The 25,199-nt window shown below is 37.4% G+C and overlaps 3 protein-coding genes across 4 annotated transcripts; 1 reads left to right on the top strand and 2 right to left on the bottom strand.

Moving 5' to 3' along the window:
- Positions 1–1,552: 1,552 nt before the first annotated feature.
- On the bottom strand, positions 1,553–11,691 carry ehd1a (EH-domain containing 1a). Its single transcript, XM_065273859.2, has 5 exons — positions 10,865–11,691; positions 8,743–8,840; positions 4,250–4,662; positions 3,206–3,370; positions 1,553–2,765 (listed from the first exon to the last, which is right to left on the bottom strand). Exons 1-5 carry the CDS (start codon positions 11,260–11,262, stop codon positions 2,238–2,240), a joined length of 1,602 nt encoding a protein of 533 aa, XP_065129931.2. The 5' UTR covers positions 11,263–11,691; the 3' UTR covers positions 1,553–2,237.
- A 2,794-nt stretch (positions 11,692–14,485) lies between these two features.
- On the top strand, positions 14,486–18,818 carry ubxn1 (UBX domain protein 1). The gene is made up of 10 exons (XM_065273894.2): positions 14,486–14,565; positions 15,046–15,108; positions 15,190–15,243; positions 15,489–15,610; positions 15,793–15,874; positions 15,960–16,151; positions 16,509–16,560; positions 17,721–17,843; positions 18,011–18,188; positions 18,318–18,818. The coding sequence occupies exons 2-10, from the start codon at positions 15,050–15,052 to the stop codon at positions 18,356–18,358; spliced, it is 903 nt and encodes a 300-aa protein (XP_065129966.2). The 5' UTR covers positions 14,486–14,565; positions 15,046–15,049; the 3' UTR covers positions 18,359–18,818.
- A 118-nt stretch (positions 18,819–18,936) lies between these two features.
- LOC135759049 (pre-mRNA-processing factor 39) lies at positions 18,937–24,471 on the bottom strand. Of its 2 annotated transcripts, none has more exons than XM_065273881.2 (14): positions 24,361–24,471; positions 23,710–23,927; positions 23,502–23,627; positions 23,276–23,394; positions 22,980–23,147; positions 22,447–22,630; positions 22,232–22,336; positions 21,918–22,154; positions 21,687–21,813; positions 21,332–21,603; positions 21,012–21,196; positions 19,650–19,721; positions 19,391–19,562; positions 18,937–19,274 (listed from the first exon to the last, which is right to left on the bottom strand). In XM_065273881.2, the coding sequence occupies exons 1-14, from the start codon at positions 24,416–24,418 to the stop codon at positions 19,209–19,211; spliced, it is 2,109 nt and encodes a 702-aa protein (XP_065129953.2). In that variant the 5' UTR covers positions 24,419–24,471; the 3' UTR covers positions 18,937–19,208. The 2 variants fall into 2 exon arrangements, with proteins under 2 accessions (XP_065129953.2, XP_065129944.2); XM_065273872.2 differs by having other exon boundaries at positions 18,938–19,277.
- Between the last annotated feature and the right edge of the window lie 728 nt (positions 24,472–25,199).

Consider the following 25,199-nt stretch of genomic DNA (forward strand, 5'->3'; position numbering starts at 1 on the left):
TACTTATTTTACCCGTTGGTTAAATCCTTTTGATATTTATATATATATATATATATATATATTTTAATATTATTTATATAGATTTTACAAACTTGAAGTATCAAATATCTCACATTAATTGTTATAGCATATTGCACTTTTTTATTTTTTTTTTATTTTGCAGATGTCTAAACACAACACTGGTCCAAAATCACATCCACACCTTTAAGTTGAAGATGTTTTAAATGAAGATGTTGCATTAAATCTTGTCCCTTATTACATTAAAAGAGACAACAGGGAGATTTTAAAATCATTTTAAAATTGCTATGTGCCCCCACAATTAAAACAGTAGGGGGCAGTTTCCCAGACAGGGATTAGACTAGTCCTAAAATAAACATAAGAGCTTTCCAAACTGAAAACAATTTGCACTGACATATCTTAAAATACATCAGTGCCCTTTGTTCTGCCTCAAAATGCACACAGGTAATGTTTTTAGTAAGGCATGTTTGTTAAAACGAGTTATATGTCCTTATTAAACTAAGACCTAGTCCTGACTTAAAATAATCCCTGTCTGGGAAACAGCCCATATATGTTTATTTGAAAAAAGCACTAGGTGTTACCTGTGACATGTTCAGTAACATCTTAAATCGATAAAATTTTAAGGAAAATATATGCACTTTGTCCAAGATTTGCCCACCACCCTGATCAGAATGATATAAATCATATAATCATATAAAACAGAAAAAATAACAAGCTTGTCAAGTACTCGAAATGTGACCCCTGCATTTAACCCATCCCAGTAAGTCGTGAACAGTGAACACACACACCCGGAGCAGTGGGCAGCTATCCCAGTGCCCGGGGAGCAATTAGGGTAAGGTGCCTTGCTCAAGGGCACCACAGGCACAACCTGCCGGCCGTGAGACTCAAACCGCCAACTCTCGGGTTACAAGCCCAACTCTGGCTACAATCTTTCTCTTCATAAGCATTAATCTATTGCAAGAGGGATCACATTCCAATAAAAACTAAGAAAGCAATCAAGCTGCATGGGAAGAAAAAATTTCATTCTCAACAGCTGCCAAAGAAAGCAACCGCAAGACGCTGTACAGTAAAGCACCTGAACATGCCTCAACTTGCAAAATCAATAGACTGTGGAAGAGAGAAAAACATTGTGCTGTCAAAGTCTTCGCTGACTTCAATTTTTTGTTTAGTCAACTCTGATTTACAAGTCATTACAACTACTTGTTATTTATCTTGACAAGAGATGAGTTGCTACAACTTATAAAATGAAGTTGACTTATCTCACTTTTATAAATTAATCACAACTTTAATAAATTATAACAACTCAATTAAAATGACTTGTAAATCAGAGCTGATGTAAGGGATCAAAGTTTGTATTACAGTGTACCATTCTAAGGAGACCTCAGTTTTTTTACAAGTCATTCTTTTCTGACATGCATGAAAACAGATGACAGATTTATGTGGTTTAAAGGTTCACAACTGTCAATATAGTTACTGTTGTTTGTTTCCAAAAACCTTCTCCACATTACAGACCATTCAGAAATGTCTCCAAAAATACAGTCTTTTAGACAGAGCTTACAAATAAAGTTTTTATTGGTCAATGTATTTTCTGCATTCAAGTGAAGGTAAAGATTTCAGAACATGAGAGCCCAGAAGAAACACACACCATACAAATTACAGAATATATATATATACGAATACACAACTTTATATATTGTTAGGAGGAATTAAATCAAAAGAAAACATTCAATATACACATTTCAAAATTGAAAATATAGATACAAAAACATAAAAATAACTCTGAAGAAGTGAATAAGTTATAGCAAAAATAGCAATCATTTTTGGAGTACCATATTTGGAATATTTTTCACATTTTCATTTGGTTTTAAAGAGCAACTTTCTCATGCAATTCATACTGCTTTTCTGTAACAACAACAACTCCAATTCTCACCAGTACCATGAAGTAATCAATTTAAATGCTTTCTATTGCTCACAGTGGTTTATCCATTTCTAAACAGCTTTTAAGAAAAAGGTGTCTCACTGGCACTCTTTTTGTTTCGTCTTATTCATTATCAGTCATTCATATCGTAGAACATTCAATTTTAACCCTTCTACAAAAATAACAATTCTAACGAAAGACAGAAATTGAGGTTCTCTCAAAGACTAGCAACTACCGAGTGGTCAATAATGGCTTGGGTACTCTGGGAGTGATAGAGATCTTATCAGCTCAAGCCAGCTTCTCAATTTAGCTCCTCCCGTTTGGAAGGTGGCACAAGGTGAGGAGGCAGTTTGGCCGGAAGCTCGTGTCCTTCCAGCTTTACCTTGATCAGGTGATTTGCAAGTGCAAACTCCTCATCATCTAGGAAACCATCTTTGTCCACGTCTGCCAGGCTCCAAATCTTTCCAAGCACTGTGTTTGGAAGTTTGGACTTTACCAGCTCTTTCTTAGCTGTGGCACCTGACACCTTCCCATTAACTGGAGAAAGGGTGTAGAATATTTCATCATACGTTGGCTTATCACGGGCCACGATCCATTCCAGCTCATCAATGCCCTCGCCTGCACCTTCTCCATACCCGTGACCAAACGGCCCATTCATGGTTCCCTCAAAGGCACCACCCTTAACTGACTGGGTGGGCATGGCAGCCTCCTCCTTTCGGACCAGCGTCATGAGCTTAGCGATGTCATTAGCCAGCATGTCTTCCACTGAGTCCAGCAACTTTGGTTTCAAGGCGGGAAATCTTGTGAAGTCTTGAACAGCCAGCAAGTCCTGCAAGATTGCATTTTAATTTTATTTTATTTTGAAGAAAAGCGAAACAGAGCTCTTTATGAAACAAATGTATTGTAATCTCTGAATACCCTGAAGAAGGCTATCTGTGCCGCTACGTGTGGGTTGCTGCCCAGTTGAATGTTTTTAATGTTATAGCCATGTCTAAATAAAGGCTTTTTACTTTTTGATATCTAAAGAGTGCCTTGGATTCCCATTTTTTCTCATTTTGCATACCCCATACCAAAGACCACCCAACTAATTTTTTTTCAAGCTTATTTCTTCAGCTATTTCCGAGCACTTTGGATTTTTTCTGATTTCATGGTATTGTAATCTCTGTTCTCTCTTTCGAGAACGTGAGCATGAGAAACGTCACGTTTCAATTTATGTATTCCTCTTTCAAATAGGAAGTGAAATCAAGATTAAATATGAAAGCTTCATACCTGCATTTTCTTTAAGTTGGGAAAGTCTCCAGGTGAAATGTTGTGCTCTTTTTGAATCTTTTCATATATGGCGCCCAGATTATTAATAAGCTCTTTCTTCTTTGTGTCTTTCCCAAACATACTTGGCATCTCTTTCTTTAAAGAGCTAATGATGTAAGCCTGAACCTAGAAGGAAATTATTAAATAAACTCAGTAAATTAAGTTTAATAAATTAAATACAAACATCATATATGCTGTTTGGCTTGACAGAGCTATTTTCACAAAAACATTTTACACCGTGTCAACATAAATGCAATCGCTCATCCCTTGTGTATTTGTTTATTAATAATCCTCCCTCATTTTATTATAATGCCAATAATATACCAACATTATTTCAGCCCTTCTTAAAAAAAAAAACTGTCAATCATCCTTGAGATTAGATTCCTATAAACAATTAGTATGGATTAAAGGGACACTCCCCTTTTTTGAAAATATTTACCAGTTCCCCTAGAGTTTAGCATTTGGTTTTTACAGTTTTGGAATCCATTCAGCTGATCTCTGGGTCTTGCGGTACCACTTTTAGCATAGCTTAGCACAATCCATTGAATCTGATAAGACCATTAGCATCGTGCTAAAAAATAACCTAAGACTTTTGAGATTTTTCCCATTTAAAACTTGACTCTTCTGTAGCTACATCGTGTACTAAGACCGACAGAAAATTAACAGTTGGGATTTTCTAGGCAGATATGGCTAGCTATACTCTCATTCTGGCGTAATAATCAAGGACTTTGATGCCGTAACATGGCTGCAGGAGGCGCAATGATATTACGCAGCAGCCGAAAATAGTCCCCTGCTACTAAAAGATACTAAGGGGACTATTTTCAGCTGCTGGAAAATGAGCATATTTTCAAAAAAAGTGGAATGTACAACAACTATGTTATATCTTGCCAAAAATTTACAAAATTCATTAATCCTTTTTAGAAATAAAACACAAATAGTTAAAGATACAGTTTTTCCAGTCAAAACAAAATCATGGTTTATACATTTTGGGGTCAAATATTTTACCTTAGCGAGGCGAGCTCTTTTGATCAAATCATTGAGTTTCCGCAGGGCGGCGTTCCGTGGAAGACTTTGAATATCTCGAAACAGATCCTGCTCCTCTGCTTCGAACAGCTTCCTGTTGTCTGCAATCAGAAGCGGCTGAGCCCAAAATGACCCGATATACACTCGGACTACCTCAGGGGTGTTGATGATCTTTCCCAGTGACCACATGAGGGCACCATATACCCTCATCAGCTGCTGGGTGCTGATCTGGTCCGCTTTATTCAGAACCACACGCATCTTGTCCTCGTGGTTCTTTAGGGCTTTGATAACCTCGGAGAACTCATCAGAAATGTCCAGCTTGTGGGCATCAAAGAGAAGAATGATTCTGTCCACTCGTTCTGCAAACCACTCCAGAACTGCTGCAAAGTCATAGCCTGCAATTGACAAAAGAGGAGTAAAGTACTTTTGAATCAAAGCTATGGTCAAATTGCATGCCATAGTGCTTTAGTAATAAAAAGAGATGGGAAAGTCATTCGGATTTGATTAGCAACAGTGTCATCTGATCCCAGCCAATTTGGTTATTCATAAAAAGAAACTATAAGCCATGTATTCAGAGAGAGATTTGCGGTCTGAAAATTCCCCTGTGCCTGTGTGCATGAATAGAAACAAAAAAACAAGACGACGAGGACAGGTGTGGCATGCGTCTTTCTTCTCAGAGATTTCGGTTTAAAGCAAATGACCTGCAGAAGCTGCGACTCGATTGGACAGGCCAACTATCGATATTAAAGGAGTAGTCCACTTTATAGATGGGGCCCATTGACTTTCCATAGTATTTTTTTCCTGCTATAAAAGGTCAATGGACCCCATTTCTAAAGTGGACTACTCCTTTAAGTGAATCAGGAATTATTATATTAGACAAAAACATCTTAAACATATAATAGTCATTTTGAATTAATCTAAACCTTTAATAATTAAAAACACAATAATATTTTCTGTTTAGTAAGTTGCATCGAAGATCTGACTAAGCAGTTTGTCGCTCAATATGTGATTTTAACCTAGGCAGTGCGTAAAAAATATATGCAAAAAGAAATGAACAGGATACATGAACGCAGCTAAAAACATATTGAAATCCTAAAAGAAAGCCATTTAGTGAGAGTTAAAGGAACTTGAGACAAAACCGGTGACATTTTTGAGCACAACCCCACATGATGGTGAACCAAACAAGCACTCTTAGTTCCACATTCTTTACATTTCTATTAGCCATTTTGTGTTAGTGACCCTATTTCCAGTAATTCAGTGTAAAAAAAATCTTCCCTTACGGATAAACTCAACTTGTGATGGTAATTGTCAAGCAACATAATAGTAACCCAAGGTAACCAAGGAACACAAAGGGAATTTGAGCAGGAATGCTTGTTGGGATTGGGAATATTCAGACGCCCATTCATGACTAATCCCACATGTTTCATCTCTGCCATGACTAGTGGTGGTGATCTTTAGTGTTTGTGGAACGACTGCTGTGTGTATGTGGTATGTAAAGGCATTTTTGTCTCTGGTTACTGGCTCCAACAGCTCCAGAAGGGACAATAGGGGTCACATGACTATTGACACATATTCAGTTACAATGGCACATTTCTACGTTTGTAACATCTGCTGCTTTGTGACAAAATGTTGATTGTTATGTTATTGTTAATAATGCCTAAGTGTATCTACAGTCTTATTCTGTAGTGATGACATATGGACCAACTCAGCATTTCCGGTAACACTTTATAATAAGGGTCTGTGATTCATAATGAACTAATACGTAATATAATTCTTACTAAAATATGAAGTAATGCGGAGATGAGGCATGTACTAATCATAAACCAATGAAGAGTCATCCTTAACTACAAGAGGACAACACAACACATAAATTCAATGTTAATCAAAGGATTAGTCAATTTTCTTTAAAAAAAAATCCAGATATTTTACTCACCACCATGTCATACAAAATGTTGATGTCTTTCTTTGTTCAGTCGAGAAGAAATTATGTTTTTTGAAGAAAACATTCCAAGATTTTTCTCATTTTAATGGACTTTAATGGACCCCAACACTTAACAGTTTTAATGCAGTTTAAAATAGCAGTTTTGACGGAGTTTCAAAGGACTATAAACAATTCCAAACAAGGCATAAGGGTCTTATCTAGCGAAATGATTGTCATTTTTGGCAAGAAAAATAAAAAATATGCACTTTTAAAACACAACTTCTCGTGTTCCTCCGTTCGTGTGACGCGCCATCGCGACCTCACCTAATTATGTAATGACGTCGAAAAGTCACGTGTTACATATGTGAAACGCACGTTTGCGGACCATTTTAGCAATAAACTGACACAAAGACAGAAATTTGTATCATTCCACATACTACACCGTCTGAACGGTCCTCTTTCTCCACACTTGTAAACACTGTGGCGTAGTTTCACATACGCCATCCGTGACCTCTTGACGTGATGAAGTATTATGTGAGGTCACGCTGGCGTGTCACACAAACGGAGAAAGACAGGAAGTTGTGGTCTAAAAGTGCATATTTTTTATTTTTCTTGCCAAAAATGACAATCGTTTCGCTAGATAAGACTCTTATGCCTCGTTTGGGATCATTTGGAGTCCTTTAAAACTGCCATTTTTAAGTGCATTAAAACTGTTAAGTGTTGGGGTCCATTAAAGTCCATTAAAATGAGAAAAATCCTGAAATGTTTTCCTCAAAAAACATAATTTCTTCTCGACTGAACAAAGACAGACATCAACATTTTGGATGACGTGGTGGTGAGTAAATTATCTGGATTTTTTTTTAAGAAAATTGACTTATCCTTTAATATTACCTAACAACTAAAAATATGTAATGTTGTACTTAATGATGACTTTTTGTTGGTTATTGATTAGTCCATGCATTAACTCAGCATTAGTATATGCTAAAGTAAAAATAAATGTACGTCTTGTACGCATAGACCCTTATTATAAAGTGTACCCGCATTTCCTTCTTATACTTCCTGTGCACAGTTCAAGGATACTATCTGATAATGACTGCATGAAATACTGGCCTTAAAAGTTTGACTGCTTTTAGTATGCAGGGTTATGGCATAATATAATATCCACAAGCATGTGTGAACTGCTCTAACATCCTGTTTCTTTATTTAATGCAGCATAAATGACGAAAATATATTGAGACGTTCTTAAAACGGAAAACCACCAAAGCTTTTACATGACAGATCATGCAAAGAAGGAAGCCAGACTGGTCTTACTTGCTTCTCATCCCAAACAATCACAATTTGGGTTTACATAGAGTTACACCAAAGTGTCAAAGCCCAAAGATTTACATAGAACTATATGCAATGATTTACAGTTTCAGATATGAAATAAAAAATTTGAATGTTTTAAAGGGGACATATCATGAAAATCTGACTTTTTCCATGTTTAAGTGCTATAATTGGGTTTGCACTAGAAAATGAAAAACAACAACCCAATAAATTTGTTTTGGTAAACCCTTCTCTGCAAGCATGTCGAAAAATAGGTCATTGAAATTTGGTTCCCCCTTGTGATGTCAGAAGGGGATAATATACCGCATATTTATCTGCACTATCCAACCACAGCACTGCCATTTAGTGCAGATATCAACTCATTTGCATTTAAAAATGACACACCCAAAAATGAAACACTTTTTGCTCACACTTACAAAGTGTCAAAAATTATCTAGATGGTATTTTCGAGCTAGAACTTTACATATGTACATATGTACATCGGGGCGGGGACACCAAAGATTTATTTTACATCTTTAAAAAGTCTTGTGAAATGTCCCCTTTAAGTAATACAAGACAACAAAGCATTAAGGGTAGAAATATGATATTGTATAAGAAAATAAAAGCTTATATAAAGGCTCTAAGAGACTTTGGAGATTAAATTTATGGATGCATGCATGCACGAAATATAAAATAAAATGCATTGTGTTTAAAGGTAACAGCAGATAATTTAATTTTAAATAGTGGATTTGTAAATGTTGCTTTGGCTCCTTCCAAAAGATCCTTCCAAATAATGAATGTAAATGCAAAATCAGAGACATGGTGGTATGACATAAAAAATTATCAGCGTATACAGTGGATAAAAGCACCTTGAACTGTGTTATAAACTAAACTGGAAGTCAGTGACTTAATATTTTCTCTCATCCTTGTGTCTGCCAGTTGCATTCTGAACAAACTGCAGGTGGGGCAGATGGTACTGAAAATTTCCATGAATAGGGAACTGCAGCAGTACAGCAGTCTGAATGACAGTACTTGCCATTTACATTTATTTGTTTACCAGTTTTTATCCAAAACAACAAACAAAAGAGAAGACACAAGAAAATGCAAGCTAATTTAAGCTCCAGCTGTTCACGAAGGCAGGTTCAAGCAACTAAAGTGGCCAAATCATGCATATAAGGAGTAAACTAAGAAAAGTGAAATATTTAATGTTATTCTTTAAAAATAAAAATAAATGTTCAAGGCTGCTGACCTCTGCTTATCCTCTGTTTCTCTCCTGACAGGATGCCTGGAGTATCGATGATACTGATGCTTTCCAGAACAGGGTTGTTTAACTGAGCACACACAAACCTGCACAGAAAAAGAGAAAAACAGAGAGATCAAAAGTCAGACAAGCCAAGTCAGAGACTGTAACAGGTTGGGTGAGATTATCTAAATAAGCCAAACTTAAACCCCCATCTTATTTTCTGCTTTCTTTCTTAGTATGTAGTAATATGGAGAGCTAAAGCAAAAGTGACTTATGATTCATTATTCATTTTGCACATGTGGAGATATTTGGTCATTTTAAATACAAGCATGGTATAATTTTGCTGGCTTCATCTGGTCTGAGGTTAAACTTAATATTATTCTCACACTATATTATGAATTTTGGCAGTACAAAGACTCTGATTGTTTACAGTCTTTCTCTATCAGCCTACGCCACAGCTCAACTGCTCTTTCAAGAGTAATACTCAATGCAACTCTGTCACATGACCCAAACTAATCTAGGGCTGTTTCTCAATTCCATTAGCGGACTCATGGGGACCAGTCTTTCCAGGGAACCTTGAAAGAATGAACTCAAAAGGTTACGATGACGCACCTTTGAATTAAAGACACAAATAATACAATCATGAGACTTGTCCGTTAGATATACCCTAAATGAATATGATCTTATGTTTAACGATCAGAGACAATACATTTCAGGTTTGGCAAAATGATTCTGCTCTTGTCAGATACATGAGAGTTGACCACCCGGCATCCGCTGACCGCCTGGAACTCGCATCTCTGAAAATGTCAGAGCAAATTTTTAAATAGGTGCTATCTTTACTGACTCCAGATTACCCTAAACAACTCAAACTATATTATCAAGTTACACAAAAAGTTATATTTATGCAGTTTTCTGCTTCATTGCAGTTTTTCAGCAAAATACTGTATTCTGGGAAACTTGGCTGTCATTATTCCACACAAGTGAACTTGGTTTTAGAAAAGTACTTGGGCAGCGACTGATGACTTTTTGTAAGTCCACAAGAACACAAGTACAGACAAGAAGAAACGGCCTAGAACTTTCTTAATGATACAAACTCTAGACAAATGGTTACTGTAGCACTATATGATAAAGGCTCGGACATGGGCCTACAAAACATACTTATTATTATTGTTTCTGGCTGTTTAACTATGATCTTCTGTTACTTCCAAAAGGACAACAAACTTGGACTATTAGATTTGGACGAAAGAAAGAAAAGTACAAGCTGAGCTAATATTCCTTAAAGATTAAATTCATGGAAACATGAAGCTCTTGGTAAACACAGAAACTGGGGTCATACACTGTCTTTCAAATACATCCATTGTTCTGCAATATCTAGACTGTCTTAAATGTTGAAATATTGAAAAGTCTAAAACGAGGAAGGAACCAACTTTTATTGCCCGTAACCCATTTTACAATGACCGCAAATAACCCCATGACTAATACAGAGAGTGGAAAAATGGGAAGTATCCTAAACCCAAGACACCACTATTATATTTGTGGTTCTTTGCTTGGGAAAATATTAAATCTAATGAAGCATATGGTGAAGCACTGGTAATCCCAGTCTGTTCCAATCCGCTTGAGTAGACCAAACACATGGCACCATCCAGAAATCTCTTACAGTTATTTTACATCAACTTTGGGTGCTTTCAGTGAGACTGGCATAACACAGATGTACTTTGTGAGCAAAATTTTCAAAAGTTCAAGATCATAGGCTGTGACAGCTGCCCTCAACATGTGCCCATGTATCTTAATGTAAAACACATGCAAACAAAGATACATAACTTTCTAGAAAATGAATAATGATGACTGTACAAGTGTGATGATGTCATAATTTAAACCAAATGGTTTGAAACAAGAGAGTACCAACCCCATACATACTCACAGGCATGAGGTGTGTCTTTAGAGTGCTTTCTGATATGAAAAATACCTTTAGATTTATTTTAGTTTGAAATATTTGTATTTGCCAGTTCACGGTTCTGTTTCATAAACATGAGGCCACCTCCCACACAACTGTAAAGTAACCCGTTTGTGACCGGACATTTATGATTTATAATGAATGAATGAATGAATGAATGAATGAATGAAATACCTATTGAGGAAAGCGTTTCCAAAAGCGTTGAGTTTTCTGAAAGGCTTTTTTGGATCAACGACCAACGCGTTACCAGGTATCACTCCTTCCTGTTCGCCGTGCATTACTGCTATGAAGGAATCCGTCGTCGGTTCAGGGCCTATTCTCATACCGGGGAAATCCTGCTCCATTAAATGCCTAATAAAGGTGGTCTTCCCGGTAGAGTACTGACCCACCAACAGCACCATGGGCTTGTTGTCAAAATCAGCATCTTCTAAAGCCGGTGAATGGAAGTCGTGAAAATGATACGTGTCCTCCAACGGGAAGAGTTTGGTGCGGTAGAGGCGCTTCAGTCCCTCCGACACGTTTTGAAAAAGTTCGGGGTCCTTCTTGCCTTCTTTTTTAGTCCAAGAGAACATGATGGTCGTTACGATCGGCCCTTTTCAGGAAGAAAAGACACGAGAACTCTTCGTTCAGATATTCGCCTCTAACCAGGCGGCGTCCTGTCGAAACTTTGACTGTCCCACCCCTCAACACACACAGTCAGTCACCTCTGTTTCACGAATTCATGCAGCTAGCACTTCCCTCTGGCAAACCACTGAATTGTAACGCAATTCGTTTATCTACGCTTATTGCAAAACTCGCATGACTCTAGTCTTGAAAAAAATTCTAATTTTCTTGTTCGAAACTTCTAGTATCTAGCCCTAGAATGTAGGTTGCATGCGGAACCTTCTTTATACTTCAAAATAAAAGCCTTTATTTAGCTTAAAATGTTTTCATATTGAATTACAAAATAGATTATATGGAGAGTGAGGTATCGTTGTATGAATCAGGTGAAGACAATGCAATCATTGTGTTAAAACAATGCAACGCAATCAAACGTGCGCAGTTTGTGAATACGTGGCTATGATAATAGGCTTGTTTGAGATGAGCAAATTCTGCGCAGAATCGATCACCGGTGATCAGCGCAAGATGCATTCCGGTTAGAAAAGTGTCCGACTTACGTCCGACTTGCTCTGATGTCACGCTGACGTGTACAAAATAACTCTCGCGATGGAGAGGCGGGCTCGTCGGATTCTACAGCCGAGCGCAGTTGCTCTCCACCGACTGCGTTGACGAAAAGCACGATGGGAAAAGACTTGCTGACGACACAGCTTAATGCTCATTTGCCCGGGAATGTCAGCTGATGACTTTTTAATTCTAAAAACTACACTTCCTGTAGTAGTTTTTATATTTATTCAACTTGTTCTTGACTTATGACATTTATATTATTAATAAATTCCTTTAAACTTTTGTATTGGTGTTGTATTATTTGTACTGTGTGCTGTTTATATTTCACACAGAAACGAATTTGGATTACGTCTAGACTTAGATAACATTTACTAAGAAGCCTTTTCCAATAATGAACAGTTCAGCTTTGTTGATTCTCCTTATAAACATCTTAATGTAAATGCATTTGTTGGTTTTTCAGTTGCATCTATTTAATCCGCGATAAAATACGCGAACGCGATCTCTTCCATTGCTGACGTTTGCAGTCAACAACACTGCGAGATTCATGAAGCGTCCGGCTTGCCTCCACTTTTTTTACTCCTCCCCTCACTGCAGCCGGCTACTCTCGCCTATATTTCAGGCGAGGCAAGCTGCATCTCAAACAAGCCTATTGCTTTGAGTGTGACGTAAGGGCTGTTATAACTACGCATGCGTGTTTCATTATTTGTGGCTTAGGTTCTAGTGTGTATATATGTTTTAATGAATTACTTCCTGATTTAATTTCTGAAGATTATTATTTATTTATTTATTCCCAATATTTTTATTTCTAAGTACTTGTATTTTTTGCACTTGTAGTGTCTATGAATGTTTTGTGAATTGTTATTTGTTTTAATAGACTATCCCTTATCCACTGCCTTGCTTTACTTTGAGTTCACTATTTTTTTTATTGTGCTTGATAATGAATCCCCTGTGCCTTTTGTTCAAATAAAAAAATAAATGTTTTAAGGTCTAATGTATTTTACCCATGAGTTTACCTTGAACTTTTTAATATTCCTCAAATTATTATCAATCATTTCCATTTTACAGTTCATTTGTCAGTCATGAAATCAATTAAAAATATTATATAATATCATGTCATGCAATGCAATCCAATGGAGTATAGTAAAATAGAATGGAGTAGATTGTTATAGATTAGAAAAACCTTTATTGTCATTGCACAAAAATGTTATGCTTCTCTTTAGTAGTATTCACAAACAGAGAAAACATTTACAAACAGCTATGGAAAAATACTGCATCATATACACTTTTAAACATTTTGAACTTAAAGAAAACGATATATAATAAATACATTACTTTGTATTATATTTTTATTCATAAATTATATATGGACAAAGGACACTTCTTGTGGACATCACATTTCTCTGAAGCACAGAACTTCCTGTATCCGTCACATGTGACTCTCTGCAGGTAACAGCATCTCCACTGGCACTTTAATAGTTTACCACATGAAGTGGCTGTTACACCCAGTGAGCACCAGCTTTTAACACCTTTTATCTTGTTATGGTTGTTCATGAAATGTTCTGTCTGAAGATAAAAATTAAAATAATTAAAGCACTGAAACTTAAAACACCCTGCTTGTCCATAAAAAAAAATAGTAATTTAATGGATATATAGGGCGTTGTTAAGGATAAAGAAATTATGCATCTATATTGTACATCAAAATGTATTACTACAAATTGTTTACACCTGTTAACATTTTCTTTTTGCATTTTCTTTTTCCCACTCTTTAAGCCCACTCCGTTCATCTCAGAATCCTAAGGACTTTGACATATTGAACTTTACCCACTTCACACCTTGACTGTTTTATTTAATCTTTTTTGCACCTGTCTCAGACCCTTTTTTTATAATATAAAGGTCATTATTAAATGGCTTTGCATAGCCCTAACATACAAAATGTATTGCATAATACTAAAAGTAGGCTAATACTAATAAATAACTTACCTTAAAAATATAACTCACCCGTTTTGCATTCTCATTATTTCCTCTGTATCAAAAGGCAGAAATTTTGGTTGGATGGATAGCATGAGAATTAATTAAACCACACAAATATGACTAAACAAATGGTTAGCAAGACAGAGAAAGAGAGACAAGAGGGTGAGAGAGAGAAAGAGCATGCATGAAGTTCTGTGTCTGTCAGTACAAGAATGCCAGGAGAGTAAGTAGTTGGCAGATTAATGATTACACATACATCCAATAAGTAACAAGATATGAGGCCCATCCCATACTGCACTATTCACCTATGTATGTCATACGATGGAAGTCTTTATCTTAAGAACCTTAAAAATGGACATTGGACCCTGTGTGTCTTATTATTACTTTGCAAATTATGCTTATATTTTTATTAAACAAAAAAAATAATTATTGTAAAATATATATATAATACAGTTTCTCTAAAACAAAAAAATACACATCTCAAAAGGTGCTAATTTCAACATTTTATATATAGTGCAAAACATAAACAGGAACAAATGGTAATAAAGAAGTTAGAAAATAATACTTCTAATAACTCTTAATATTAATACTGACAAAACTGAAAGTAACAATTCATTATTTTTATGATCCATTTGGTCAGTTCCTGACGTTCACAAAAGCGCGTTTTCCAGAATTGTGCAAATTGACCCTCACGGTTTCCCGTCGATGCGTGTGGAAGCGACACAGTGCTGACAACAAATGTAAGTAGCTGTGGAGCGATATAAAATACATATTTAATGATAAAATTGTGTCAGAATATCATACCTAATGTATCGTTATGTTTTTTACATTATAGGCAATTTAATAAGCTCGCTAGACAATAACAAAACCAATTGATTTTGCTATAGGAGCCGACTAGTGTTAGCATGAGCTAGCTAAATTAAATCTTGTATTTACCAAAATACACATACAGCTGCTTTGACACTTGAGTTTAGTTACTTTGATAAGTCTTATTGGAGAAGATCAACTTAACAGTTTTGAAAAGCAAAAACCAACAATGTCAAACATTCTTAAGCACAGATTTTTGTATTATAGTTAAAAGTATTTACAGATGTTTATTACTCCACTATGTACAGTTGACTTATACTAATGTTTGGGAAAAATACCTTTGACTGTAGGACAGTTTTGATTTTCCTTTTAGACATCAAGTCAGCTATAACTTTTATAACGCCTTTTTTTAGCACAATGGCAGACTACACAACATTAGAAAGCCTCCTGGAAATGGGCTTCGACAGAAACAAAGCGTAAGTATTGTGTTGTTTTTCTACAGTGCTGTTGTTTACACGGTTATCTAGTACATCACTTAACCATTAGTTGTTTTGTAGGGAGAAAGCTGTAGCACATACTGGAAACCAAGGCATTGAGAGAGCAATGGACTGGTGAGTCATTGAAGGGTTTGTCCAGATGCAGGGGAAGCATCATGCAGATGGACTTTTAGTTAAGCATGCAAATTTAGAACTAAAAATAAAGGCTTTATTTATTATATGAATTGCAAATAAACTTGACAGCCAAGCATTTTCATTACATGAGAAAAAAAATATTTTGATAATATAACCATGTAAAAATCCCAGATGTCATATTTGGACGTGCTATATGTTTTGTGTGTATACGTGTAACTACACAGGTTAATGGAGCATGAGAATGATCCAGACATAGACGAACCTTACATTCCACCTGCTGGGAACGTTATCGGCTCAACAGAAGAACAAAGCAGCCCACTACAGTCTCCTTCAGGAACCTCCGAACGTATGTTCATATGGAATTATATTTAAAAAAACATCCTAATACTATATCTATATCTCTATAGCTGTTTTGGTTAGGATTCCATGTAGAACATTGAAATGGTCAAATCCGGACATATTTCCCACTGTTTTATTTCAAATGTTGTGATCTCACATGCTACCTTTATTTGTCTCATCCGAAACAAGAACCAGCCACTGAAAATTTAGAAGAAGTGGAAGATTCCAAACATCCTATGACAGAGGAAGAGAGGAAAGAACAAGTAAAAAGGTGTGCTTTGCCCAGATGACCTTAAAATGCACAAACGTTTATGAGAATATGATGTGTGCACTTTTAACATCCCTGTTTCCCACAGATTAGAAGAGTTGATGAGAGTGAGGCAGGAGGAGAGAAGAGAAAGACAGCGTCAGGAGGAGATAGAAAGAGAAAAGCAGAGGAGGAAACAAGGCCAAGAGCTTTTGCATATCAAACAAAAGCTTCAGGAGGATGAGATGAAGAAGATTGCAGAACAGCGCAGGAGGGAGAAATTAGAGGACAAACTTGCCAAGTAAGTCAAGCACTCACGATGTGACTGTATGTGGTGGTGTGCTGCTGTGATTTGTTCTTTTTAAAGGGATAGTTCATCCAAAAATGAAAATTCATAATTTACTCACTCTCATGTTCACAAAGGAAGATATTTGGAGGAATGTTTGTAACCAAACCCCATTCCCTTACATGGTATTCGTTTGTCCTACAATGAAAGTGAATGGGGCTCACATTTTTGCAACAACATGATTTTATGAAAGAATTTTCATTTTTGGGTGGTCTATCCCTTTAAAGCGTGGCTTTTATTTTATGCAATTTTCAGTAATGCTGGATTGCATAATCGTTTAATGAAATTCTTTGAAATGTGATCTTTTTTCAGGCAGCGGGTTAAAGATAAGATCGCTCGTGACAGAGAGGAAAGAGCACAAAAGGTATTACTCATCTCAGTACGTTTATCTAGGCTAGCTATACATGCACCTATCACAAGAATTTAAAACCATCTGGTGTTCGCATCAATTTAGAGATGCTTTATAATAAATAGTTTTACTATTAATACTTCTTATTGCAGGTTTCCCACGGGTCCTTGAAAGTTTGTGAATCTGGGGGGAAAAATTCAAGGCCCTGGGAAGTTTTTTGATATTATACATACATAGATACAGGTCATTGAAAGTGCCTGAATCTATTTAGTGCAAGAGGTTTTCTGGAAAAAAATCTATATTCCCTGTAGTGTAGGATAATATCATAAAAATTCTAGACTTTTTAAGCACACGTGCTAAACTGTTCACTTTACATGGTTAATCTTCTGTATACGAATGTTGATTCATACCAAAATGCTTAATTGTGTTCGACACATGAAAAACATCTTGGGTTACGTATGTAACTCTTGTTTCCTGAGAAGAGAACGAGACGGTGCGTCGCCTGGCCGGGCTTCCTGCTTCCCTGTAACGTCTTTGGCAAGATTTCAGATAGCGATATACTTCCTGGCTCCCGCATCACCCTGTCTTTGTTGTTAAGCCTCACCATTTGGTTAAATTTGATATACACATTCAGACACACTTACCCCTGGAGGCGTCCCCAAAGTGTCACTGCAGTGACGCGGCGCGAGTTCCCTCAAAAGGGAACTGTAACAATGTATCTTAAAAGCTAACACGATGTAACCTTGCTCTCACTTGAAATGTGCCCCCACATTTAGTCCTTGAATTTGAGGGTATTGGACCTGGAAAGTCCTTGAATTTGAAGTTAACTAAGGTGTGGGAACCCTGTTATTGGTCTAAATCAAAAAACTTAAATTTGAAAGAGTGGAGGCATATTTATTAGGGATGGACCCAAAGTAAAAAAAAATATTCAGTCAGAAATAGAAATTTTTTTTGGTCAAATAAGTGAAGACTGATACAATTTTACAGAACTAATACATTTTTTGCTATTTTTCACGCTAATAGTTTGCTGAACATTTGGTGTGTCCCTAATATTTATAGACCAGAATATCATTAAAGCTTGGGCCGGTGAGCAGCCCACGACAATACTACAGCATTGTGCTAAAATATAAACCTGACAGTTAAACCGCACATACCTCTTGCTTCTTTCTTTGCAGTTTGGAGGTGGTTCATCAAGCACGGCTCTGTCATCTCCCCCCTCTGAAGCCCCTTCACAGTCTTCCCCCGAGAGCCAAGGACCCCCTCCAGCGAAGAAAGATTACGATGAATGTCGAATTCAGGTACTGACGATTAATGCTGGTTAATTTGCTAGTAGCACCATAGTTTTCGGACATGTACCAAGGACCTCCACCTCAGCTGAATTACGGACTTTTAAAATGTTAAGAATTGGATTTTCTTAGGTTTGAAGGATTCCAGAAATAAATTGGACATTTCATCATTTCTTTAGGTGCGTCTGCTAGATGGTACTACCTTAAGTGCTGTATTTAAGGCTCAGGAACCTCTGGCTGCTGTGAGAGTCTATGTGGAGATGAACGGGGCACCTGGACAGGATTTTAACCTAATTTCTCCTTACCCCAGACACATATACACAGATCTAGACATGGAAAAACCCCTGCGTGAGCTGGGTAAGAAAACATATATTAGCCTGATATTGACTGGGGCATCTCTGTAAACATAAGTATTAAACAGCAGTATCATCAATATAAATGGCATCTGTGGTAATTATCAGTCATGTGATTTTTTTTACTTTGCAGGTCTGGTGCCTTCTGCTGTCCTTGTTGTTACCAAGAAATGAGATGATGAAACAAATAGAAAAAGTCGTTCTTCCATGCATCCACACAAGATCAAATGGATTTCTGTAACAAGACTATGATTCAATGAACTGCTACAATGGTTTCACTCCACAAAGCGCCAAATATGCATATAATCAAGTTGATCACTAACTAAGTTTTTCGCTCTCAATAAAAGGTTGAGTGAATTTTCATAATGTTAGTGTGAGCTTTTTGATTTGCCACATAAAAAGCTGCTCTGTTACTTTTCAACAACAAAATGTATCACATCAAACTCATTCATCTTTTACGATTTTTTTGTTGCTTTTTTAGGTGTGAAAATGGCGAAAACTGTTGATAAAGAACATTCAATATCAATGAGCCTGTGCTGTACATGTCCTGTTTGATGAAAAACAATCTTTGTCAATGATGGTTATCCTTTATCAAAAGCACTGTGCAGTCACAATAAAGTTACTTTTTAAGGAACTCGCTAAACCTTCCTGTGTGTAAAGCAGTTTTGTGTGAATAAAAACCAAAATTTAGTGAAACAATCTATCCTCAATATAAATATCAAGCTTCTTTACAAAGTTCTTATCATAAATCCACTTAATTTTATTTGAATGAAAAAACATTGACTGCACAAAATAAAGTAAAATTCTTTTAAAACAACATTGTACAAAATGGTCAATGAGAACATATTCACATAAAACATTTAGGGATTCAGTAAATGTCACTCAATTTACATATAAATGCTTAAAAACCAAGCATGAACCAGAATATCCATCTACCAATAAGTCCAGAGGTGGAATGACATACCCTTCCATGATTTCCCTTTAGGAGAAAAACTGATTAAGAGATGATAACAACAAGGCGCGTTTAGCTGGGAGGATAATATTGGTTGTACTGGTTCCAAGGGTTCTGGTAGCTGCCGTATCCCCCATACTGCTGTTGTAGAGAAAGTTCAAACATATTTGCAGTTTTAATTTTGAGATGCCTAATTGTGTCCCGATTATGAAATTATACAAAATATTGATTTCAATTAAAGATTTTTACAGTACCTGGTACCAGCTGCCGTAACTTCCATATGACCCACTCGCGTCTCCGCCCATCATAGGAGGAGGTGGTGTTGTTATTGGCATGTGAGGCATAGTGGGAGGCGCAGTCTGTGGGGGCACTGCCATGGCAGATCCATCATCCATTTTGCTCATCTTCTCTGGATCATCGTTATCGCTTAAAAAAAAAAAAAACACAAAGAAGCAAATTATAAAGACCTAAACTACATCTTACAGATCTCTGGATTTCGGTTATCTAACTCACCCATTCTCTGCTCCCCTCTTTCCATCATGTTCCTTTAGGAGCTTCTGGTGCTCTTCGTACATACTCAATACACTAAAATGAAAGCAAAGAAAATATGTAAGGTTTGCATTTAAACCTATGAAAAGTACAATATGTAATTTCCGTCACTGGGTATTGCTAAACAACAACGATGGCGTAGCTTGATGGTGCTGTCAATGAATGTTGAGTACACATAAGAACAAAACAAAAACAAATAACACCGTGCTAGTGACCTTTGGATATTTCTTAATACGAAACTACTACACATTTTCCACTGAAAGGGACAGTTTTCTCCAAAATAAAACTTCTGTCATCATTTACTCACGCTCATGTTGTTCTACACTTGACTAGTTACTTTCTTCTGTTTAACACAAAATAAGATATTTTGTGGATGGTAGCCACAAAGTGGAATGTACCCATTGACTTCTATAGTAGGAAAAACAAATACTATGGAAGTCAACTGGTAGGTCAATTGTGTGCTTAACATCTATGATCAAATTATCGTTTTAGAACAACAGGAGCGTGAGTAAATTTCATTTTTGTGTGAACTATTCATTTAATGCTGAATTAGAATAAACAAAAAAGCAATGTACAGTTTAATAAACAGGGTTCCCACACCTTAGTTAACTTCAAATTCAAGGACCTTTCAAGGACTTTCCAGATACAATACCCTGAAATTCAAGGACTAAATGTGGGGACACATTTCAAGTGAGAGCAAGATTACATAGTGTTACCTTTTAAGATACATTGTTACAGGTCTCTTTTGAGGGAACTCGCACTGCGTCACAGCGGTGACACTTTGGGGACGCCTCCAGGGGTAAGTGCGTCTGAATGTGTATATCAAATTCAACCAATGGTGAGGCTTAACGACAAAGGCAGGGTGATGCGAGAGCCAGACAGTATAGTGGCAAGTAGTAGGTGTGGCAAGGGAGATGCAGCGTCTCGTTCCCTTCTCAGGGATCAGTTACATACATAACCCAAGACGTTTTCATGCAAAAAAGCATTTTGGTATGAATCAACATTCGCATACAGAAGATATAAGCATTTAAAGCTAACAGTTTAGCACATGTGCTTAAAGTCTAGAATTTTTGTGATATTATCCTACACTACACAGGGAATAATATGGATTTTTCCAGAAAACTTCTTGCTTAGAATAGATTCGAGCCCTTTCAATGACCTGTATCTATGTATGTATATTTTCAAAAACTCAAGGGCCTGTAATTTTCAACCCAGATTCACAAACTTTCAAGGATTTCAAGGACCCGTGGGAACCCTGAATAAATAAAACTTCCAATTTATCATTTGATCACTAACGTCTCCACAATTGTCCATAAGAGCTCTGACCTTTGTACCGAAGTCCCAAAATCCTCTGCAAACTGCAGACCACGTTGAGAGAAACGAATTTTGGTCTTTGGAGAAAGCGGAGCTGCAAGAGCTTTGGCCACACACTGCTGAACCCCTCCTCCATTTGCCCGCAGATCACCCGAAACCTCAAGCTCCAGAAGGTTCTGATAAAGTCTAGAGTTATCCTGAAAATCAAAGATTAACTCATGTACTCAGCTGCATTAATCATTTCTATATCGTGTTCATTTTCTAAAATAAGCTTTGTAAGAAGTGAAATATCAGAAATATAAAACAGTGACTTTGCGTCACCAGTGCTGTACCGGACTGATCTCTATGGCCTCCTGTAGAACTGTGCGGGCCCTCGCTGGGTTCCTACATAGCTTGAGGAGGAACCGGGACAGTTTAATGGAGTAGAAGGCATGAAGTGAGGGATTGTTTTTACTCTGTTCCACAGACTCTTTCAGCAGTGACTCGGCTACATCCAGACGACCTGCTCTCCTCTCCAGACCGACTCTCCTTAAACGCACCACAGACAAACCAGGTAAAACCATCTCCATAGACTCCAGGATACGCTGTGCCTCTGAAACATTACCTATGGATAAAAAAGAAAGCCAAGTAACCATTTCTGTTATTACAATGTCTTTATATATGTATATCAATTTATATGTATCTCACCATGTTTTTCCTCGAATGCAGACCACTGAAGATGGATGCTGTGTTTGTATGGAAGGTGGATTCCACAAGCTCTGCGATACACATTACGAACCTCTTCTACACCATATGGTTCCAGGTAATGCACATACTTGAAAACACAAACAGATTTCAAATTGCAACCAATCTGTTATATAATATGAGATTGTCTTAATATTATTTACAACGGGCTTCTTCTACATTTTTCCAACTTACTTTTTTCCAGAATTCCTCATAGAGCGCACAAGCAATGAGACAGCGCTCAAACAGAACCAGTACTCTCCCATGACTGGCCACATACTCTTTTTTTGAACCTTCACCGCCCTCCACAGACGTCCCTCCAGCATTCATCGCTGCTGATTCAGCCTCTGCCATTTCCCAGTCCAGATAACTGTGCCAAGCCTTTAACTGGGCTTTGTCCAGAGGCTTCACGTGAAAGTAAGGCCTTTTAATCTAAATAAAGTAAAAAAATTAACACTTCATTTTGTTGGTTTTCACAGAAAGTTAGACGTTGATCCGGTTGCACTTACAGCTTCTTCAAAATTCCATCTCTTCCTGACTTCTGCTTCATTGTGTTGGTACAGTTCCTCTCTCCTGGCCAAAATGAGTTCTTGCATCTTCTGCACTGCTTCTTCCTGTAAAAAAAAGTAGAGATAGGATGCTTAAATGATACAAATACAATCTGTGTTCTGTATCGTACACCTCCTTAAATATAAGTATCAAAGCTGACACAAAGTGAGTTTACCGAGTCTTTGTCGTTGTCTGCAGGCTCTTCCTCTCCCGGTGGTCTCTCTTCTTCATCGGCAGCGATATCAGATTTCTCTTTTTTAGTTTGTATCTGGCTCTGTTTATACTCTGCTTTAACCATATCATACTCCTCTGGGGACAGTGTGTCCCGAGGCGGGTTGGAGGTTAAGTGAGTTTTCAGTCTGACAAGAGAAACAGACATTTAAAACAAACATCAGCCTTGGTGATGGTGGAAATGATTTCTATGGACTCTGAAAGCAAAAGAATTTGTGATATTTTGGTGATCTGGATTTGATGTGCTTAACTGCAGGTGTTTACCAATGACAGTTTACCAATTAGGCTTTTGTTGATGCATTCAGCTGCATCTAAATATAAAGGGGGAAAGAGATCACAAAGTATGAGCGAAATGGTAACAAATTCGTACAAATCCATGCGTGTGTGCGGTACGTGGATCGTATGTCTCAAATCTGAGGAGTTGTGCGAAAAAATTGTGTTAACATACTGAATGTAAAGCTCATCTGCATAGCATACTTCTCATAGTGCGTGTTGTAGAGCTGTGTGGGGATCATTAATACTCGGTCATAGACGGCGGTCATGGCCTTCAGGTTTCCCTGTTCCTTCTCCCATTCACCGTACAGATCCCAGAGTCTGTCTGAATGGAAGTCCCAGCCAGCAGATGCAACTGCCTCCTCAAACACACTGAAAACACAGAAATGGAAGCGCATATTACACTTCACAAAATGATCAGGTGTGCACACAAGGTGTGCTTTTAAAGTGGCTTTTAAAATATAGTAAACCTATAGCATTTATAAACATCTCTGTGGTACCAGCGGATGCGATGTGCTGACTCAGGCAGGTTCATGTTGAGAGTTCCCAGCAGCAGATTGATGAAATGTATCCAGAGATCAACACTGAGAGGGATGACCTTCAAACCTCGTTCACACACCTATCACAGCAAGCAACCATTCTTGTCTTATAAAGTTGGAGGTATCAAGAGGTATTGTTCTTTGCATTTGACAAACATCCTCTCTATGCATGCTGGACAATTCTTACCTCCTCAGCTTTTGTGTTGTGACCAGCCCGCCTCTCAATATCTGAATATTTCTTCCAGTAACCATAGCACAGAGGGAACCTCACCAGAAAGCCATTGAGGGCTTGACGGCATGCCCTCAAGTGGCCCTGTAATGAATAATAAAATGTTCAACTGACGAAGTAATGAAATTTGATTTGTATGTCATGTTAATACCTATCCTACAGTCACCTCTTGTTCACAATACTGCAGGAGATCGGTCCAGCTGTTGAAATCCAGAGGGTTCTCGCAGGTCTGCTTCCAAAGTTTCTCAAAATCTGCAGGCAAATCTGCCTCTTCCTCATCTCCGTGTGCCGTGTATGGTGCAGCGTTTTCTCCATCACCGCCAGTTTCGCCAGACTGCTCTACGTCTGGTTTGGTAAATCCTGCAGCCTCAGGCTCATGAAACCCTGCCATTCACACAGATCAGTCTTTGTTTAAATACACATCAGTTTGTAATGGTGCTAGATATATGCATTCAGAATATTAATGATGGTTATGCATCTGTCTTTCTAGGCGTTTTGTTAATGACAGGTGTTACATCCCACACTTGCATTGCATTTTATACAAGTTTATGTAATCTGCAAGTTAATTATAGGATTTAGCATCACGTAACGTGTTGTATGATACACACAGAAACAAACATAAACATTCTTACAGACTCAAAATACAAAAGTTCACCAAAAGATTCAAAGCTAGTTAACTCGCTAGCTGTGTTATGAAGGCGCATTTTTGTAGAAACTAATGTTCTAAAGCATTTCAGAAACAAATATGAAAAAAATATTTAACTATTTGTAGGCCTACAACCTTATATTTTGGTAGGCAACTTTAAAATGGACAAACCTGGAGGATTTTTAAGTTCCTCGGTGTTGCTTAGCTCCTCTGTACCTTCCGCCGCCATTACTTGACATACAACAAATGACGCGCAAAATGTGCGACACCAGCTCGACTGTATGGGGCTGCGCAGATTGATAGGCATATGACACCGAGATCTCGCGAGAGCGATACGACAGCCCTGCTCTCGCGGTACTTTGATGCCACATTAACACTAATTAGTCCGCATTTGATCGAATATTAGGACTGTTCGACTTCACGCGGCGCCGCAAGAACCGACAGCCGGATGACATCAAAGTACCGCGAGAATGATTCAAGGAATCATATTTTGTCTCGCTCTCGCGATACTTTGACGTCATCCAGCTGTCGATTCTTGCGGCGCCGCATGAAGTCGAACAAGCCTATTCAGTCGAAGCAAATAGAAATCACTTGAAGGGGTAGTTTCCCGGACAAGATTTAGATTAATCCAGGACTAGGCCTTAATTATAAAAGTATATCTGACTTTTTACAAACATACCTTACAAAAAAACAAAACTGGTGTGCATCTAGGGACAAAACGGATAGTAGGTGTTTATAAATTAAGGAACATTAAACATGCATTTTAGACTAGGATTAACCCTGTCCAGAAAACGGAAGTGTCTAGATTTATAAAGTGTAGATTTATTCATTTCGTCATGCAGAACTGCTGGTTTTTAAAGATACCACCACAGGCGGCGCTGTTTCAACTGCATTTTAGATGTTATAAATAGAATTTGTTTTATCTTAAACTTCACCATCTCATTAAGTAGTGATCCTAAAAAGTTTTATTGCTACCGTCTTAAGAAATTAATGAACAAATCTAGGAAACC

Source organism: Paramisgurnus dabryanus, chromosome 16 (assembly GCF_030506205.2).
Source record: "Paramisgurnus dabryanus chromosome 16, PD_genome_1.1, whole genome shotgun sequence".
NCBI classification, from domain to species: Eukaryota; Metazoa; Chordata; class Actinopteri; order Cypriniformes; family Cobitidae; genus Paramisgurnus; species Paramisgurnus dabryanus.

What these genes read in the sequence shown, in the direction of transcription:
- ehd1a (XM_065273859.2), bottom strand. Translation starts at nt 11,262, where the DNA reads ATGTTCTCTTGGACTAAAAAAGAAGGCAAGAAGGACCCCGAACTTTTT. An exon ending in AAAGAGCTCGCCTCGCTAAG is followed by an intron (nt 3,371 to 4,249) that starts GTAAAATATTTG and finishes ATTTCCTTCTAG; the next exon opens with GTTCAGGCTTACATCATTAG. An exon ending in CCAACTTAAAGAAAATGCAG is followed by an intron (nt 2,766 to 3,205) that starts GTATGAAGCTTT and finishes GCAATCTTGCAG; the next exon opens with GACTTGCTGGCTGTTCAAGA.
- ubxn1 (XM_065273894.2), top strand. Translation starts at nt 15,050, where the DNA reads ATGGCAGACTACACAACATTAGAAAGCCTCCTGGAAATGGGCTTCGAC. An exon ending in GAGAGGAAAGAGCACAAAAG is followed by an intron (nt 16,561 to 17,720) that starts GTATTACTCATC and finishes CTTTCTTTGCAG; the next exon opens with TTTGGAGGTGGTTCATCAAG. An exon ending in ACGATGAATGTCGAATTCAG is followed by an intron (nt 17,844 to 18,010) that starts GTACTGACGATT and finishes TCATTTCTTTAG; the next exon opens with GTGCGTCTGCTAGATGGTAC.
- LOC135759049 (XM_065273872.2), bottom strand. Translation starts at nt 24,418, where the DNA reads ATGGCGGCGGAAGGTACAGAGGAGCTAAGCAACACCGAGGAACTTAAA. An exon ending in CAGACAACGACAAAGACTCG is followed by an intron (nt 22,337 to 22,446) that starts GTAAACTCACTT and finishes TTTTTTTTACAG; the next exon opens with GAAGAAGCAGTGCAGAAGAT. An exon ending in ATGAGGAATTCTGGAAAAAA is followed by an intron (nt 21,814 to 21,917) that starts GTAAGTTGGAAA and finishes TGTGTTTTCAAG; the next exon opens with TATGTGCATTACCTGGAACC.